The 18545-nt window shown below is 41.3% G+C and overlaps 1 protein-coding gene across 5 annotated transcripts in view; it reads right to left on the bottom strand.

Moving 5' to 3' along the window:
* Nucleotides 1–18545, bottom strand: part of LOC121280726 (rab GTPase-activating protein 1) — a 193730-nt gene that overhangs the window by 133784 nt on the left and 41401 nt on the right. For 4 of the 5 annotated variants that reach the window (XM_041192852.1, XM_041192855.1, XM_041192850.1 and 1 more), the window contains one exon: nucleotides 13901–14138. In XM_041192852.1, coding sequence (XP_041048786.1) covers nucleotides 13901–14138 — 238 coding nt within the window. Of the gene's footprint in view, nucleotides 1–13900; nucleotides 14139–14493; nucleotides 14590–18545 lie in introns of those variants that run through there. The other variant, XM_041192854.1, reaches the window with a different exon arrangement.

Here is an 18545-nt window from a genome sequence, read left to right on the forward strand (position 1 = left end):
AAAACACACCTGCAACATTTCAAAGACTGAAAGTAATTGCGGAACTGAGAAATTGTGCTGTTTATATTGACAACTTCATAGTTTTCAGTCAAACGTGGGAGAAGCATTTACAACATTTGGAAGAATTATTTTGTCGGTTACAAGAAGCTAATTTGGTGAGGAACTTGGCTAGAAGTGAATTTGCAAAAGCGCAAGTTACGTATTTAGGGCACACCATTGGACATGGTAAAGTGGGTCCAAGAGATGTAAAGGTCAAGGCTATCATGCATTTCCCCGTACCTACAACAAAACGAGAAGTTTGAGATTTCTGGGCACAAGTGGGTGTTACCAGAAATTTGTACCAAGTGTGGTTGCTCTACTGACTGACTGAACTATTAAAAAAGAACTGGAAGTTTCAATGGACACGGAACTGTCAGAAGGCATTTGCCAGTTTGAAAACTATCAACTACGACACCAGTTTTGGCAGTGCTCAATTATGCCAAGCAATTTAAGTTAGCCATTGACGCAAACAATAAAGGCATTGGGGTAGTACTGTTACAAGAAGGTGACGCTGGAATTGAGAAACCGATTGGGTATTTTTCACAGTAGTTGAATGTACAAAAGAGAAGATATTCAACGATCGAAAAGGAGACTCTGGGTCTGGTGTTAGCATTGCAGCATTTTGAGATTTACGTTACAAATTGTTTATGCAGACCACAATCCTTTAAAGTTTCTGTACAAATTTTGAGACAGAAGTGCGAGGCTATTCAGATGGATTTATTTACTGCAACCATTTAATCTACAGATTAAACATTGAGCTGGACAAGAAAATCCAATTACAGATGTGGGGCCAAGAGTTTGAAGCCACAAGGAAAATTGGATGTTTAAAACCTGGACACTGGACTGGAATGATGTAACAGTGTGAATATACAGATAAGTATAAATATAGGAGGTAACGTAGATGGGTTAAGAAAATTAAGCCGTCTTTTTAAATTATGACGGTTCATTTTCCTGTAAGGAGGGGGTGTCGTGAAAATATAATAATTTTCATAATATTGTTGCGATTTATTGTAAAAGTGGGTTAATAGTGGGGTTTAGATGTGTGTGTGTATGTGTGTTGGGAGGGGACTTAATTGAATTGGAGACAGCTGGTCTGAGGGCTTTGAGTTATCAACATGCAGCTAGGTTTGAAATGCTAAATACGTAAACATGGCTGAAGTTTTAGAATGTGAGGTGTAAAGATCATTTACATTTTTAGATAAATTAGGTTAGTTTGAATTACAAAGAGATGATACTATGTTACACCTAGAGAGAAGAAGCTAAGCCAAACAGTGCTTATTTTTCCCAAAGGTTACTGATAAAATTAGTACTATGAAAGATTTATATCATGAGAAACGTAAAGTTGCAAAAACATATGTAAACAATGGAATTTGTATTAAAAAGGGAGAAACCTGTATAAAGGAGATGGGACTATCTAAGAGTGGAAAGCATTCTAAGATCTAACACAAGTGTGAAAATATTCCAGCCTCTGTGCATCAAGTTGCTGTCTACAGGAACCGAAGCCGAGAAAACTCACTTTGAAATTCATTGTCCAGGGTATTATGTTGTTTTGCCTGGGTCTGTTTAAATCTATTTGTTTTTATTGTTGCCTTGACAAGGGTGTAACTGGAAGCCAGATTAACTCATGGTTTTAGGGGTTATTATAGTAGTAATTTGTAAACCTATGTATGTGCTTGAAATCCTTTAATTTGTTAATAAAGGTTTAATTTAGTTTTTGAAAAATCTCTGAAGTTGCAGTCACCTTATTACCTCCGAGTTCAAGGCACGCATCTCAAAATAATACAAATTGCAAAACAATTGTGACCACAGATCAAGTTTCCCTTGTGGATTTGATATGCCTGGCACACATCATCTGCCACATCATAACAGAAGGTGAATATTCTGAAGGCTACATTTCTTTACTCCATCCTCTTGTCTCCTCTTTTTCCCTTAGGAACGGATACATATTCTAACACGTCATGCTGAGAAGCCTTTATGATACTGGCCGAATAAATTGAAGGCAATGCTGACACAAAAAGGAAGTCAACCTCCTAGAATTTTTTTTAGAGGGAGTTGCATCCTAATTAAACTATGGAAATCTCTATGGCGTTATGTACCTTTAACAATGTTCTACACAAAAGCCTGCTATTTAAGTTAATCTGTGGAGATTTCAATTTTTAAAAATTAGAACCGGATAATGGGCAAAACAGTAGCAAATTAAACTTAAAAAACACATATTAAGCAATGTGCACAGCAAGGAAAAAAGTATGACATGAGTGTTCCATGAATGGTGTCAAAATAACTCAGGATAAAGTTGAAAGGTAGGTATGGGCAGTAGTCTCAGTGTTTAATATGCTCAGAACACAATCAATAAAGCAAACAAAACACTGAACAACAGATTTAAAACAAGGGTACTAGTCACAAACAAGAGTAAAAGTCACGAACTGTATGGTGCTCTGGTCAAACCTCATCGCAAACACAAACTCCAGCCCTGGACATAATGAAATATGGGAGTCAGGCACTGAAGTCTTGGAAGTGGTGCTGAGAACAGCCAGGAGACTGACCACTGGGAGCAACTTTAACCTGACCCGACTGTCAGCAAACTGCCGATAATGAGTGCAATGCTGGTTTTACACTCCGCACGATGTTACTCCCATTGAAGCCAAAGGAGAGCAATACTGGAAAGAGTATGAACCAGGCGTTCCATCCAATCCTGTGGGTTTTCCATCAGTGAGCTTGGTTAAAATTAGCCCCTTGGTATCAAAGTACTCCCTTATGAAGACAGACCAGAAACTTTGCATTTCAGTCTATGAAATGCAACAACTGAGAGTTGTCTTAGAGGCATGCAAGATCATAAATAGTTCAGAAAAATCTAAATCCAGAACATTACAAATTAAAATACAATAGGACAAACCAGGGAGGGGATGGGAAAGTAGGTTCAAACTTGCAAAAAGAGAAGATGCTAGGGTCAGTATGTTATTTGTCCCACAAAGGGTGATCAATATGTGGAATAGACTTTGACGAAAGATAAAGGAAAGTGCTGAAAACAGTAAGAAAAAGATGCATGCTGAGATGAGGTAGGGGACAGGAGGTTATTTCTGGGTGGTAAGCCAAAATGCTTCCCTTATCTGTAAGGAACATTACTAAGCTATGGTCAAAGATATTTAATAATCAGGAAAGATAAGGGCAAGAATACTGTATACTGGGGAGATTTTCCATTTGAGGCATAATTTTTTCTTAAGAACAGTGAGGGAAAAAAAAGTGGCAATCTTCGCAAATTCCCCTGATCAGTAATCTGGACAAATTAGGATTAAAGCCAGTTCCAGAACGTTAATCAATCCGTATGAACAATTTTATCTCCATTACAGTCAGCAAATTCTCTTTCTAGAGAAGACAATAAGGAATGGATGGGCACTCGATTATGGGGTCAAAGGATGGGTGCTGCCTGTGTTGTTATGGGACCATGGTGATTTTCACTCTCTCCCTCACTTCCCCAATCCTTTGAACAATCACTACATGTTAAAGTACTGCCACTCAAGACAACCCACTGCATAACATAGTCTCATAATGACCTTAGGTCATGAGCAGTGGCTAAAAGCCAGTCTTCAGTTCAAGTCTCCTTTCTTGAGCTTCACATTAGCATCCAGCCATCTGAAGAGGTGACTGACTGTGCCCAGGGTGTATGCCACTTCTGCATTGAACATTTTCTGTTGTGGCTGTAGAGGCCAATTTGAGAGTGGCAGTCCCTTCCACAGCTGGCACAGATAAATAGCATTGGCCTGAGGTGGACTTATATTTTTTTCCCTCCAGTGAGCTCTTTTTTCTGCCACCTGGCCATTTCTTTAGTCTTCTGTTTTTTCCACACCCTTCCTGACTGCTTGTCTGGAGCAAGGACTTACCATGCATCGACTCCCACTCCGATCAAATCGAGGTCTTGTTTGCAGGCATCCTTGTATCGCAGACATGGGGGCCCATTGGTCTCGTGTCAATAGTGAGTTCACCATAGACCAGGTTTTTGACCATGTGGCCGGCATCCATTCATGACCCAACCAATGGTGCTGCCATTGACCCCAGAGGAAAATATGCTGGGAGTCCCTGCACGCTGGTGTACTTCCATATTCGGCACTTTGTCTTGCCAAGACATGCTCAATATTCATCTGAGGCAACAGAGGTGGAAGCTGTTCAGCTGCTTTACGTGGCTTGCATAACTTGTCCATAGCTCACTACTGTAAAGGAGGGTGGTGAGAGCACAAGCCTGGTACACACAGGGCTTTGTATTTTCCGTTACTTTGTTGTTGGTCCAGACTCAACTTCTTAACTTTGACATGATAGCTGTGCCTTGCCAATCCTGCTGATGATTTCAGCATTAAAGGACAGGTTGCTGGTAATTGTTGATCCAAGGTATGCAAAGCTGTCAATGACCTCCAGGGTGAGGTTGCCAATGTTGATGGAAAGTGGAGTCTCTACATCCTAGCCCATAACTTTGGTCCTCCTGACACTTACTGTCAGTCCAAACTCCTTGCAGGCCCAAGAGAACCAATCTACAACCCAAGAGAACCAATCTACAAGCTCTTGCAAGTTAACTTCAGTATGCGAAACCAATGCAGCTTAATCAGCAAACAGCAAGTCACAAAATAGGACATTATGTACTTTGTTCTTGGCACATTCTTGCCAAATTAAACAACTTGCCATTGGTTCTGCTATGCAGGTAGACACCCTTATGCTTTCACTAAAGTCGCCAAAAACGTAAAGTAGCAGCATAGAGAAAAATAGGCCACTGAGCTGGTGCCAGCATGCAGCCCTACTTTACCCCTCTGCTGTTTTTGAAAGCCTCCGATGCTGCTCCATTATAACTGATGAAACTGTGCATGTTCTCGTTGAAAGAAGAAATGATGCATAGGAATCCTGGCAGGCAACCTATTTCCCACAACAGTTTAAAGAGCTCATTTCTGCTGACAAGGTCAAAGGCCATGTTAAGGTCCAAGAAAGGAACGTCGAGCGGTCTGTGCTATTTGCAGCATTTCTCCTGTAACTGCCAAAGAGGGAAAATTGTGTCAACTGTCAATCTGCCATCTCTGAAGCCACACTAAGACTCAGTGTAGATGCATGGCGCCAGGGTCTACAATCTGGTCAGAGCAACACGAGCAAAGACCTGCCTCACGCTACTTAAACATGGAGATGTCTCAGTAATTGTTGCAATCACTTGCACAATGTGACTATTTTTGTATCACGCATGTCTTGAGGCACAAATCTTTCCTTCCAGCAGAGGCACAAAAGTTCATGGAGATGCTGCAGCATTCAGGGAAGTCTGGAATGATGCTGAGAGTTTCTTGAGTGACAATATTCTCTATTGCATAAAGTTCGAGGTAGTGCTCCACCTGCCTTTCCATGCTAGGTTCAGTGATGGCCATCCTCATCTTTGCCGTCAAGGACTGATTTGGTTGCTGCTGAGCCTGGTGCTTTTTTGGTTTCTTCATACATCTCTCTAGCATCCCGAGATTCAGCAGCAGATTGTATGCTGTTGCAGAGTTTCAACCAGTATTAATTGGCACCTTGCCAAGCAGTCTGCTGAGACTTGATTCTAGCAGCTCAGAACATCTGGATTTTGTTTGCTGGGGACTTGCTCATAGTTCATGAGGGTGCTCCTCTTTGTTGCAGTAACTGGTTCCATTTCAGCCCAATAGGCCTCAAACTAGTCAGCATTCTTCTGATCACTTTTCCCATACATAGCAAGTGCAGAGTTGTAGCTAGTGCTGCGCAGATGATCCCACTTCGACACTGCACTCCGGCCCTGGGCCCTGTTGCCTGAAAGAACCTGATCAAGGCTGTTAAGGAACTCTTGGGTCCTTTCTGGGTCAATCGTGTGACAATATTGATCAGAGAATGACCTTTTTCCTTTGGAGTGGTATAGTTTCCTTGGCTGAAGCCTGACCTTGCCACACACCAGGGAGTGATCAGTGCCACAGTCAGCACTGTGACAACTACAAGTGATGAGGACAGTGTTGTGGGTGACACGTCTGGTGATGCTGAAACCCAGCTGGTGCCAATGCCGTGAGTTCAGATATTCGTCACACCGAGTCCATGGTGATGGCAGAGCTCCAGCAGCCCCTGTCCATTTTTGTTCATCTTGCCGGTTCCCTGGTGCCCTATGCACATTAGCCAGGCTATATAGTCAGCACCCACCCTTGGGTTAAAGCGATGTAGAAGGTATAGTTCCTCGGTACTGGGAATTATGATGGCAGTGTCAAGTGCTGAATAAAATTGATACTTGACACCTGGGGTGAAGGGGAGTGTCAAGGCATAGCTGCACCAGGTTAACTGAACCCACCATAGTTGGCAAGTATAAGGCGGCTCTCTCTCAGCCTTCTATGGGAGGTTCAATCATCGCGAATAGAGTGCTTTTTACTGCATAACCCACTCCATGTTCATGCACTGCCGCTCGAGTTTTGCCCTGCCAGAAGAACCAGCAGCTATGAGGAGAGATTGGATAGGCTAGGGCTGCTTTCCTTAGAAAGGAAGAGGCTAAGGGGTGACGTAATTGAGGTGTACAAGATTGTGAGGGGCCTGGATAGAGTGGACAAGAAAGGCTTGTTTCCCCCTAGCTGAGGGGTCAATTACCAGGAGGCATAGATTTAAGGTGATTGGTAGAAGGATTAGAGGGGACATGAGGAAAAACGTCTTCACCCAAAGGGTGGTGAGCAGCTGGAATTCACTGCCCGAGTTGGTGGTTGAGGCTAAAACGCTCAACTCATTTAGAAGGTACCTGGATCTGCAGCTGAAGTGCTGCAACCTGCAAGGATATGGGCCAGGGACTGGAAAGTGGGATTAAAATGATCAGCTAGTTTCTTTTTTCCGTTTTTTGGCCGGCACAGACACGGTGGACTGAACAGCTTCTTTCTGCACCACAGCCTTTTCTATCTTCTAACTTGTAGTGTTGCTCTTTCAGGGATCCACTTTGAGTGAGCCTAGTTTCTTGCAGCGCAGCAATGTCCATACTGAGCCTTCTAATTTCTTTGGAAAAACTCAGCAGGTCTGACAGCATCTGCGGAGAGGGACACAGTTAATGTTTCGAGTCTGAATGACACTTCATCAGAACAAAGGAAAAATAGAAAAGAGGTGAAATATAAGCTGGTTTAAGGGCGGGGTGGGGGGGAGACGACAGGTAGAGCTGGATGGAGGGCCAGTGATAGATGGAGATTGCCAAAAGATGCCATAGACAAAAGAACAAAGAGGTGTTGACGGTGGTGACATTAGATATGTGCTAATGGTGACATTTAGGGTAGAAAGCAAGACGAGCAAGGTCTTTTTGTCTGTGACATCTTTTGGTTATCTCCACTTATCACTGGCCCTCTATCCAGCTCTACCTGTCGTCGTCCCCACCCCCCCAAACCAGCTTATACTTCACCTCTTTTCTATTTTTCCTTAGTTCTGATGAAGAGTCATTCGGACTCGAAACGTTAACTGCATTCCTCTCCGCCGATGCTGCCAGACCTGCTGAGTTTTTACATGCGTTTTTGTTTTTGTTTTGGATTTCCAGCATCTGCAGCTTTTTGCTTTTATCTCCTAATTTCTTTGTCAATCACAGCTGTCATGCATGCGTCATCAACCTGCAGAAGGTCGTCTGTAAGACCAGGACACATGGTTCGTTTGTGCCAGCTAGCGATGCAAAAGACTGGTGTCTTCTTTGTGGGGTTTATCTTGCCTGGTGCATAGATTAGCAACCCATCTGTTGAGAGATGACTCTCAAAGCACCAAGCACCCACTGGAGCAAGCAGGCAGTGGCAGGATAGCACAAAACTGACTTGGGGCTTCCCAGCTTGAGGCAGGAGGTAGCTATCCAACGAGACAATGATCTCTCCCAATGTGGGAAGTAACTCTTGGCGCTCGTGCTCCACGTCAATCAAGCAAGAGCTTATAACCAATAAATGTTAATTGCTGTGTTGTGCCAATGTAAACCACAAAGCTGGAGTACCCTCTCCAGGGCGCAGCCTGGGCAAATGGTGTGGAGATCCTAAGTTGCCCAAGGATCAGGGCACCCCTCTCAGCATTGCTAGGATTGTTCAAGGGAAAGGATGAAACCAGTACTGTTTGGCACCAGCTCTGCTGCAGGAGTTGCTGGAAAGCCTATAGATGACAGATTATCACCTGCGGGATCTACTACGGATTGTCAGACAGGGTTTACTTCCTTAGCTGCCTTCTTGCCCGAGACACCCACAAGGCACTGGGACTATTTACACATAGCTGGGGGTCTGGTTCACGGGCAACAAGGTCATAACCACATCCCAGTGGGTCTGTATGCTACATGTCTGGGGGCCAGGTCTCCTCCGAGTCCCCTACAGATTAGCCAGAGTCCGTGGGATACCAATTTACATATGTCGCCGCTGGGAGGCAGTACATAGAGCTTGATGAAGAGACTATGTATTGATGGGAGAGGCTTACGCCTAGACACTCTTTCTGGTCGCCAGCAACAACAACTGAAAGAGGTGACAAGCAGGCTGACCAATGTGTACCACCCACTACACTAACTTGACACATATTATCAACCAGAGACACATGCTGATCACTACTCTTCACCCATTATGCTAACACACTCCTAATCTGACCACTACGCTAACCCACCACATCAACCAGAGACACACCACTGGGCATCATCCTTATGATAATACCTCTAGATGACACCTCAAGAGGGTTTCCAAAAATTAAAAGTAAACAGTCACGCTAGTAGCTCCACTTGTACCACTAACAACTTTTAAAAATGTGATTAATAATTGTGAAATAACCTAGAAAACATTTTATCTTGGACTTCCAGAGCCTTCCGCTCTAATATTAAGGCTCTCTCCAGTGTATTTTTATATATTTTTTTTCAATCTTTTGGCCTCTCTCCAACTTTCTAATAGTGTTTTTTTTTCCAATGTCCTTTCCACTCAAAGCTTTTATTTCTATTTTGGCACACAGCCAAAACTTGTGTGCTGAAGCTATTGTCTCTCACTATTCCACACCCCTGTCCCCAAGGTCAGCCAACCATATCCCATTATTATGCACATTGGAGCTCCAGGTTCCATTAGCAATCATCCCTGATGTGTTTCCTTTCATTCCTGCCATATTAGTTCAATATTGCACCAATTTTATCTTTCTACTTCTTTCTCCAACTTTTACCATCCAAGACTGGCACAGATAATACTCCTGCCATCCCAGCTCCCACTCATCCTGCCTCCTTTGAGGACACTCCCTTCCATCTGTTTGGCTTTTTCTACTAAGAAATTGTCATTTATGTACTCTTTAATGTTTGTTTTAAATTTCCCATTCATCAATACTTTATATAGTCTCCTTCAGTCTCCAATTTAAAAATTACATTTAGTACGCTACTACAGGGAAGAAGCTAGGTGACTATCCGGTAAGTAGTTAAGATCTACTCTATTCCCAAGGAATTTGTGATAAAATTAATAGATACATAGAAGAAAATAAGTAATTGAATAAAATAATTAAGTAATTAGTTAAGACACAAAGATTACAGGACAGATGATGTGTCATTGCTGCAGCATGTGAAAGCACCTGGATGCCAGTGCGATTCAGGGCATACACATCTGCAGTAAGTGTCGGTAGCTTGAGGAGCTTTGGCTCAGTCATCGACTTGGAGGCTGAGCTGCAGATACTGTGACACAGAGAAGGGGAAAGTTACCTGGACGCTGTGTACCAGGAGGTGGACACACGCCTTAGGATAGGGTCTTCTGATTTAGAATGTAGTCAGGGACAGAAAGATGTAACTGCAGATGAGGCAGGCAAGCAGACCCAGGAGTGTCAGCCTCCCTAATTGTCCAAAGGTTTGAGGTTCTTTCAGCTGGTTTGGATGGGAGTGGTGACTACAGGGTGGATGAACTGAGTGACCATGGCACTGTGATACAGGAAGCAAAAAGGAATGTAGTGGTGGTGGGGGACAGTAAGGGAGATTGACTCTGTTCTCTGTAGCAAAGAGCAAGAATCCAGGCAGCTGTGTTGCCTGCCCGGTGCCAGGGTTCAGGATATTTGCTCAGGGCTGGAGAGGAACTTACAGTGGGAGAAGATCCAGTTGTTGTGGTCCATGTAGTTATCAATGACATTGGCAGGACAAGAAAGGAGATTCTGCATAGTCAGTATGAGGAATTAAGCACCAAATTAAAAAGCAGAGCCTCAGGGGTAATAATCTCTCGATTATTACCCGAGTCACATGCAAATTGGCACAGGACAAAGAAGATTAGAGTAATTAATGCATGGCTCAAAGGTCGTTGTGGGAGAAGTGGATTCCAGTTTTTGGGGCACTGACACCAGTACTGGGGAAAGCAGAGGCTGTACCATTGGGATAGTCTACACCTGATCTGTGCTGGGGCTGATGTTCTAGCAGGTTACATAACTAAGAGAAGTATAGAAGGCTTTAAACTAAACGATGGCAGCAAGTGATCAAATTTGGGAAGGCGTGGTACACCAAAGAGTAGAGTCCAGGCAAAAGAGAAAGGTACTAATATGGGAAATGATAAACAGAATGTGACAGGAAGGGACAGAGTACAATTCTAAGAGTAAATCAGCAGATAAGGCTAGATGTTACAAAAATAATATAAGGACAAAACCAAAGGCTCTATATCTAAACACCCATAGCATTTGAAACAAAACGGATGAACTGATAGCACAAATAGAAATAAATAAGTACGATCTGATAGCCATTACAGAGACATGGTAACAGGATGACATAGATTGGAACATGAATGTTGAAGGGTACATGACATTTAGGAAGGGAGTTAGGAAAAGGTGGAGGGGTAGCTCTATTAATTAGTGATGGTATTAACACTTCAGACAGGGTTGACCTAAATTCAGGAAACCAGGATTTAGAAGTGGTTTGGGTTGAGATGAGAACTGATAAAGGCAAGAAGTCACTTGTGGGAGTGGTGTATAAGCCTCCTAATTGTAACTACACAGTAGGACAGAGTATAAAAGAAGAGATAATGGGAGCTTGTCAGAAAGGTACAGCTTTAATCATGGGGGATTTAAATCTACATATAGACTGGAAAAATCAGATGGGCAAAGATAGCTTAGATGAGGAGTTCATAGAATGTTTTTGGGATAGTTTCTTAGAACAGCATGTTCTAGAGACAACCAGAGAACAGGCTATACCATACCTGAAAGTGCAACAAGGTAGAATTAATTGTTAGTGTCATGGTGAAGGCACTACTAGTTGACAGCGATCATAACATGATTGAATTTTACATTCAGCTTGAGTGAGAGAAGAGTGGGTCCGAGACTCGTATTTTAAACTTAAATAAGGGCAATTATGAGGGCATGAAAGCAGAGCTAGCTAAAGTGAGCTGGCAAATGAGGTTAATGGATAAGTCAATAGAGATGCAGTGGCAGATTTTTACGGAGATATTTCAGGATACACAGAATAGATAAATTCTAATGAGAAAGAAAACTTCCAAGGGGAGGACCCACAATCCATGTTTAGCTAAAAAAAAGTTAAAGGCAGTATCAAACTTAAGGAAAAGACATATAATTGAACAAAGTGGCTGGCAGGTCAGAAGATTGGACAGAATATAAAGAACAGCAAGAATGACAAGATGATTAATTTGGAGGGAAAAGTTAAAGTACGAGAGGAAGCTAGCTAGAAACATAAAGATGGATAGAAAGTTTCCATACATATTTAAAGAAAAAAAAACATTAAAAAGTGAATGTTGGTCCTATAGAGAGAGAGAGTCTGGGGAATTAGTAATGCAACATAAGGAGATGGCAGATGAATTGAACAGGTATTTTGCATCGGTCTTCACTACAGAGGATACAATTAACATTTTAGAAGCTATTATTAAAAATATTATGGCAAGGCATTTAGAAAAATTCAAGGAAATTCTAGGTAATAAGGCAGAGTCAGGCATGGTTTTGTGAAAGTGAAATCATGTTTGACCCATTTATTGATGTTCTTTGAAGGAGTCACTTCTGCTGTGGCTAAAGGGGAACCAGTGGATATACTGTGCTTGGATTTCCAGAAGGCATTTGATAAGGTGCCACATCAAAGGTTATTGTCGAAAATAAAAACTCATGGTGTAGGGGGTAACCTACTGGGATGAATAGAAGATTGACTAGCTAACAAGAAATAGAGGGTAGCCATAAATGGGTCGCGTTCTGGTTGGCAGGACGAATGGTGTGCCACACGAGTCAGTGCTGGGGCCTCAACTTCTTACAATTTATATAAGTGACTTGGATGAAGGGACTGAAGGCATGGTTGCTAAGATTGCTGACAACACAAAGATAGGTAGGAAAGAAAGTTGTGAAGAGGACGTAAGGAGATTACAAAGTGACTTAACTAGGTTAAGTGAGTGGGCAAAGATCTGGCAAATGGTATACAATGTGTACCATTTTGGCAAGAAGAATAAAAAAGCATATTATCTAAATGGTGAGAGGTTGCAGAGCTCTGAGATTTAGAGGGGTCTGGGTGCATGAATTACTAAAGGTTAGTATGCAGGTAAAGCAATAAAATGTTACCGTTCATTGTGAGGGGAATTGATTACAAAGTAGGGAGGCTATGCTTCAGTTGTAAAGGGCACTGGTGAGACCATATCTGGAGTGCCATGTACAGTACTGGCCTCCTTATTTAAGGAAGGATGTAAATGCTTTAAAAACAGTTCAGAGAAAGTTTACTACTCTAATACCAGGAATGGGCGGGTTGTGTTACGAAGAAAGGTTGGACAGGTTAGGCTTGTTTTCACTGGAGTTTAGAAGAGAAGAAGCAACTTGATTGAGACCTTTAAGATCCTGACAGGTCTTGACGGAGTGGATGTGGAGAGGATGCGTCCTCTTGTAGAAGAATCTAGGACGAAAGGGGTCACGTTTTTAAAATAAGGGGTCGCTCGTTTAAGACAGATGAAGAGAAATTTTTTCTCAGAGGGTCGTGAGTCTGTGGAACTCTTCCTCAAAAGGCAGTGGGAGCAGTCTTTGTGTATTTTTAAGCGAGAGCTAGGTAGATTCTTGATAAAAAAGGTGAAAGGTTATTGGGGGCTAGGCAAATACGTGGGGTGGAGGTTACAATCCGATCAGTCATGATCTTATTGATTGGCACCACAGGCTCAAGGGCCTACTCCTAATCTTAATTCGTATGTACGTATGTATGCAACATTTAAGTTTATGATTCAATTCTGTCCATCCCAATTTACATTGGAATTAATATTTAAATCATTTTAGCTACATTAAAGAAATGATCATTTCTATCAGTGCAAAATTCATTACCATTTTCATATTTTACTCCAATTTGTAGACTCGTTTAATACATCATTCCAAATTTTTCTTTATTCTGGATCACATCTGTCATTCATTCAATGATTTTTACAATGTTGAAAATTACAGATATGCTGTCATTTGGGATTATGAGGCAATAAGGGAATGTCACAGGCACATAATTCCGTTACCACTGAATAGACACAATGTAGTGGATAACGACATCAACAAATCCAACAGGATATCAGCTACACATAGGTCACAGGATATATTAGCAGATTCACCATGGGCAATGCCATGCGAGATCAACTGGTAAATGCTGGTGTTACATCTGAAAACATAGCAATGCAATTAAACAATTTAATGGTTAAAAAAAACGTCAAAGAAAAATAACTTTGCTGCACTACTGCAACTGCCTATTCCAATACAAATAACTAACACTAATCATAGCATTTGATCTCAGAACACAATCGCCAGAATTCCCTATGGTAACAAGCATAGAGAAAGGAAAATTGAAGGTATTTCTATTTAAATAGAATGGCTTAAGAAGCAAGGAAAATTGCATTTTCCTCTTTCAAAGATTATGAACTATTGTTAGTTTCTGCTACCCATTAGAATGGCTGATTGTCAGTAGCTTTGCAATTCCACTTACCTTCTTGTGTTGGTTTAATTGGTAGACTCATATCTGGTTTCTGGGACACCACCATTAATCCTGAATAGACAGGCGATGGGGTTAAGGAAATATCCTCAGTCAGTGACTCCTCGCTTGTAGCAGAAGCCGGCATTGCTTCCAAAGGCTCCCTAACAACTTGATGACCCTCCATTGATGAATCCATTAATACATCTTCCAATTCCTTTTGTAGTTGCTGTTCACTGCCATTTCCAACTATCTGCGAGCACACACAATGTAGATAAATTTTATTAACTGCATTATTACTTCATAGCATCTTGTAAAGAGAAGGTGCATGCTGACCCATTAAGTTTCATATTTTACTCCAGCAAAGCACTTTGTTTACTGTCAGTTGTAATTTTCTTCCTGGTAGCTCACTGTTCAAACCATCTTAATTTACATCTTTATAATATTTCACAATAAACCCCGAAACAAGGGAAGAGCTCATAAAGAAAATCCATGAGAAATGATGAGAACAGCCAAAAATCAAGGAGGAACAAATGCTGACAGGATGGTTGGCACATAAGCAGCTAAGTGTTAACATAAAACAAACAAAATCTGGGATTTATACGTACCATTCATACGATCACATGCAGTCAAACACTTCTAGTGCTAGGGAATGTACACAATTTACACAGCAAAGTACACAAAATATTTGCCAACTATTAAGAACCAGCAACTTAAGCTGAACAGGAAGATAAAGAGCTATTTCAGAAAGTAGAAGCTACAGGAAATCATATAGTGATAAAGGGGACTTTCAGTTTTCCAGAAATAAAATGGTCAGGCCAGAAGCAAGACAGGGGAAAAGCACAAGCAAGTTCATCGAGGCAGTCAGTGGTACCCGGAGCAGCTACTGTATTTAATATTCATCCAAACAGATTAACAACCTAAAAGAGAGGGAATACCTGAGCCTGGCACCAATTCCACAAAAGCTTACAAAAAAAATGCAGCAGGATTTTCCTTCCACTGCCCCCACCACCACCGCAAAGATGCACCCTTGACCGTGGCAGAGTTCTGGTCTCCATAATTTTGGCAGTCACAGTGCAGCCAGTATAATTTCATGAAATCAACAATAATGGGAAAATTAAGTGGGAACTAGAAAGGCCATTTTGAAGTATGCCTCAACGGTCTGTAGATTTGATTACCTTTGAGGGTCCACAGCTTGTGCAATGTCTCCTCTCAACGGTGAGAGTAGAGTTGAGTCCTTTATGCAGTGGATTGTACATTATCTATGGAAGGAGCAATCTTGATGGAATAAAACGAGGCCATTCAGCTCATGTTTTATGCCCTTTATAGTCAATGAGGCAGAGATGTATTTAAGGGGAAGCTAGGCAAGCACAAGGAGAAAGGATTAGAAGGATATACTGATAAGAGTTAGATGAATTAAGAAGGTTCATGCAGAGATTAAAAACATGGCATGGACCATGGCATGGCATGCCCTGCCCCTAAATAGCCTGTTTCTATGCTGTAAATTATATGTAAACAGAGTCAAATCAAGTTAAAATAGCCTCTTGTGCACTGCAGGACAAGCAACACACCCATCAGTATATAAGATGTAATTATGGATGGGTGTGACGCTGTCACAGTTGCACAATGCACCACCTTGTGTGTTTACTTAAAATTTCAACAATGAATATATGGCATTTCAACATAAAACAGTTCCTGAACTTGTTCAAATTTTTAAAAGATCACTTTCCATAAAATCTAACATCTCCTAATCCTAGTAAAATTTCTCCATAAAAATTGCAACAAGAGAATTCCTCAAACACAGCATTTGGCATGTGCAAACAAGATCACAGATATGTTATAATCCACAGGAATTTGCACACTAGTAACGACAAACAATTTCAAAGTATTCCTCATTACTATTAAACCAGATATTGAGCTTTTAGACTAACAGAACCAATTTCAACCCAACACTTTCAATTCACAATTTTCTAAGCTTTTTAAATTTGTAGAACATTTTTGCTAAAACTACTTGGTATCACTGTCGGCACCCTGTGTTCATTATAACGCATTATAAAATAAATATAGCACTTTTCACTCAGTGACTACATAATAGATACCACTGTTGATATGAAGATCGGCAAACTGAAATATCAGAGAATACCAAAATTACTTTCAACTGCACCTATTGATATTGGTTCACTTCTTCCATACTTTAATAAAATGTGTAGTATTATTGTGACCTAAAATGTTGATGTATATCAATAAAGATGCATAATGGAAAGTTCACGTGTCATTTAGTCTCACTGTCTCACCTGGATTACTTTCCAATCACCAATCACTATACAGCATACGCTACATTTGGGTGCATTAATTACTCCCAGTTTCTCTTATTGTTCAGTCATTGTAAGAAGCTAAAACTAGTCACACCCTATCTTGTAACTCACTTCAAGCCACTGTCCTGTGTTCATTTATTTTTCCTTTCATTAAACCAGTTCAGGTGAACTGAAAATGTATGAATTGAAACACCCTTCAGGTATGCTGTGAAATTTCTTGGTTTTCACATGGCATGCATGTAATAAATTTGCAATAGCTACAGAAGCTGGGCAAAATAAAGGAACCAGAAAAACAAGACCAACAGAACTGGAGAGAAAGCAATCTTGGATCAACAAGCAACAGCCATTAACCTCAATTCCTCCAACCAAAACACAATGCTATTTATATTTAGCACTAGGATTTATTATAAATTAAATTCAGAAAATCAAGGTACATCAGTTGCAATCCCAAGTTCCACGGTCATAAAAAGTTGTACCAAGGGGCTACCGCCATTCTGGATTTATCTTCTTCTCAGGCAGTCCCTCAGGTCAGAGGGTGACTCGCTTCTACTTCTGTTAAATGGGTTCTGTGACAGCCGATAAATTTAGGGCACAATCTGCCGCATGCAGGGCAGGTGGTGCCTGAAGAGGTTGGCAGATAGCTTGTCTGGAGGTTTGCGCGCTCCCTCCGATGCCTTGACTTTGCCTCTGCATGTTCCCAAAGTTTTGATGTGTTCCATGCCTTCCTGAATGAGCCTTTCCCATATTGGTCAGTCACAAACCAGGAGTCAGTGGGCATGTTTGACCTTTTCAGGAATGCTTTGAGGACATCCCTAAAGCATTTCCGCTGCTGTCCCAACAGTCTCCTGCCACGACCGCGTTGAGTACAACAGTCGCTTCAGGAGTCTAATGTCAACCATATAAACTTCATGGCCCACCCAATGGAGCTGATTTTGAGTTTTCTTTCTTCATTCTTTCATGGGATGTGGGCATCACTGGCAAGGTCAACATTCATTGCCCATCCCTACTTGCCCTTGAACAGAATGGCTTGCTGTTAAACCACCTTTCTTGCCACCTGATTTGGAGAATCTTGCAAAGGCACCTTGGGCAGTACTTCTTCAGTATTTTGAGGTGCCTGCTGTAGGTTGTCCAAGTCTCTGAAGCATATAGGAACGTGGTGATCACTGCTGCCCAGTAAATCATGACTTTAGTCTCAGATCTGAGATCTTAGTCCTCAAATACTCTCTTCCTCAGTCAGCCAAAGGCTGAGCTTGCACATCGGAGGTGATGATGAACTTTGTCATCTGTATCTGCTTCCAAGGAGGAGGCTCGCAAGATCAGAAAAATGGTCCACATTTCCCAGGATCTCTCTGCGGAAATTCAGTATCGAATTCACTGATATGTAGTGACGATCTGCTACACAACCTACTGCTGTGTTTATTAGTGGCTATTAACAGTTTTTTAAAATCCCTGATTATTTTCCAAAGTGAATTCAAATTCTTAACTGTCACAGTAGGATTCAAACTCTCACTCTTTGGATTATTAGTTAGACCTCAGGGGTCCAAGCCTAGTAAAACAACTAACCTACCATAGTAGTTTTGTGGTTTCAACTACCAGCAAATATCAATATTAACCTTGCTAGGAGAGGTACCGAAAACTATCAAGGTTCTACAGCATTTCTTTCCTTGTCTTGGAAATCTATTATATAAATCAACTATCACACCACCGTTTCGATGTGTCTAATCTTAATTGTAAACAATCGTGACTAGGATATGTAGCCTTGCATGTTGATCCAATGTTGTGAAATTTCAGAACAAACAGAAGGGTGTATAAGGCTCATGTAGATTCAGACGCAATTACATATATAGTTAAGAGTTCATTGTTAGTTACATGGCACACTGTTCCTCTCACATGCAAGACTACTGGTTTCAATTCATGGGAAACTTGAGATGTTTTTAGATAATTTAACTCCAGGCAAAGAGGGAAGCAACAGTTGAAAGCAAGATATTAAATGCAGTGGCAAGTCAATTTTTAAAAGGCACAATTTATACAGATACAAAATGTTTTTGTCATGCATTAAAACCTTTGAGCACATTTCATAACCTATGTTAGCACTTCTCAGATTTGGGTCTGTTTTAAAGCTGTGGAATGCAAGCTGATTATATATTTTTCAGTAAGACTGATCCAGAAAGTGCTGGATTATCTGGCCTACCAGCATTCAAAAGATTGAAATCTGAAAAGTTGAGAAACTAATGCCAAGCAAAGCTTGGAACAAAAGATATATGAAGTGGGAAGAAGATATCGAATTCTGAAGCGGCATCTTCCAGCTACATAAACATATAATGCCTAATGACAGCAACAAGATT

The sequence above is a fragment of the Carcharodon carcharias genome, chromosome 8, assembly GCF_017639515.1.
Source record: "Carcharodon carcharias isolate sCarCar2 chromosome 8, sCarCar2.pri, whole genome shotgun sequence".
NCBI classification, from domain to species: Eukaryota; Metazoa; Chordata; class Chondrichthyes; order Lamniformes; family Lamnidae; genus Carcharodon; species Carcharodon carcharias.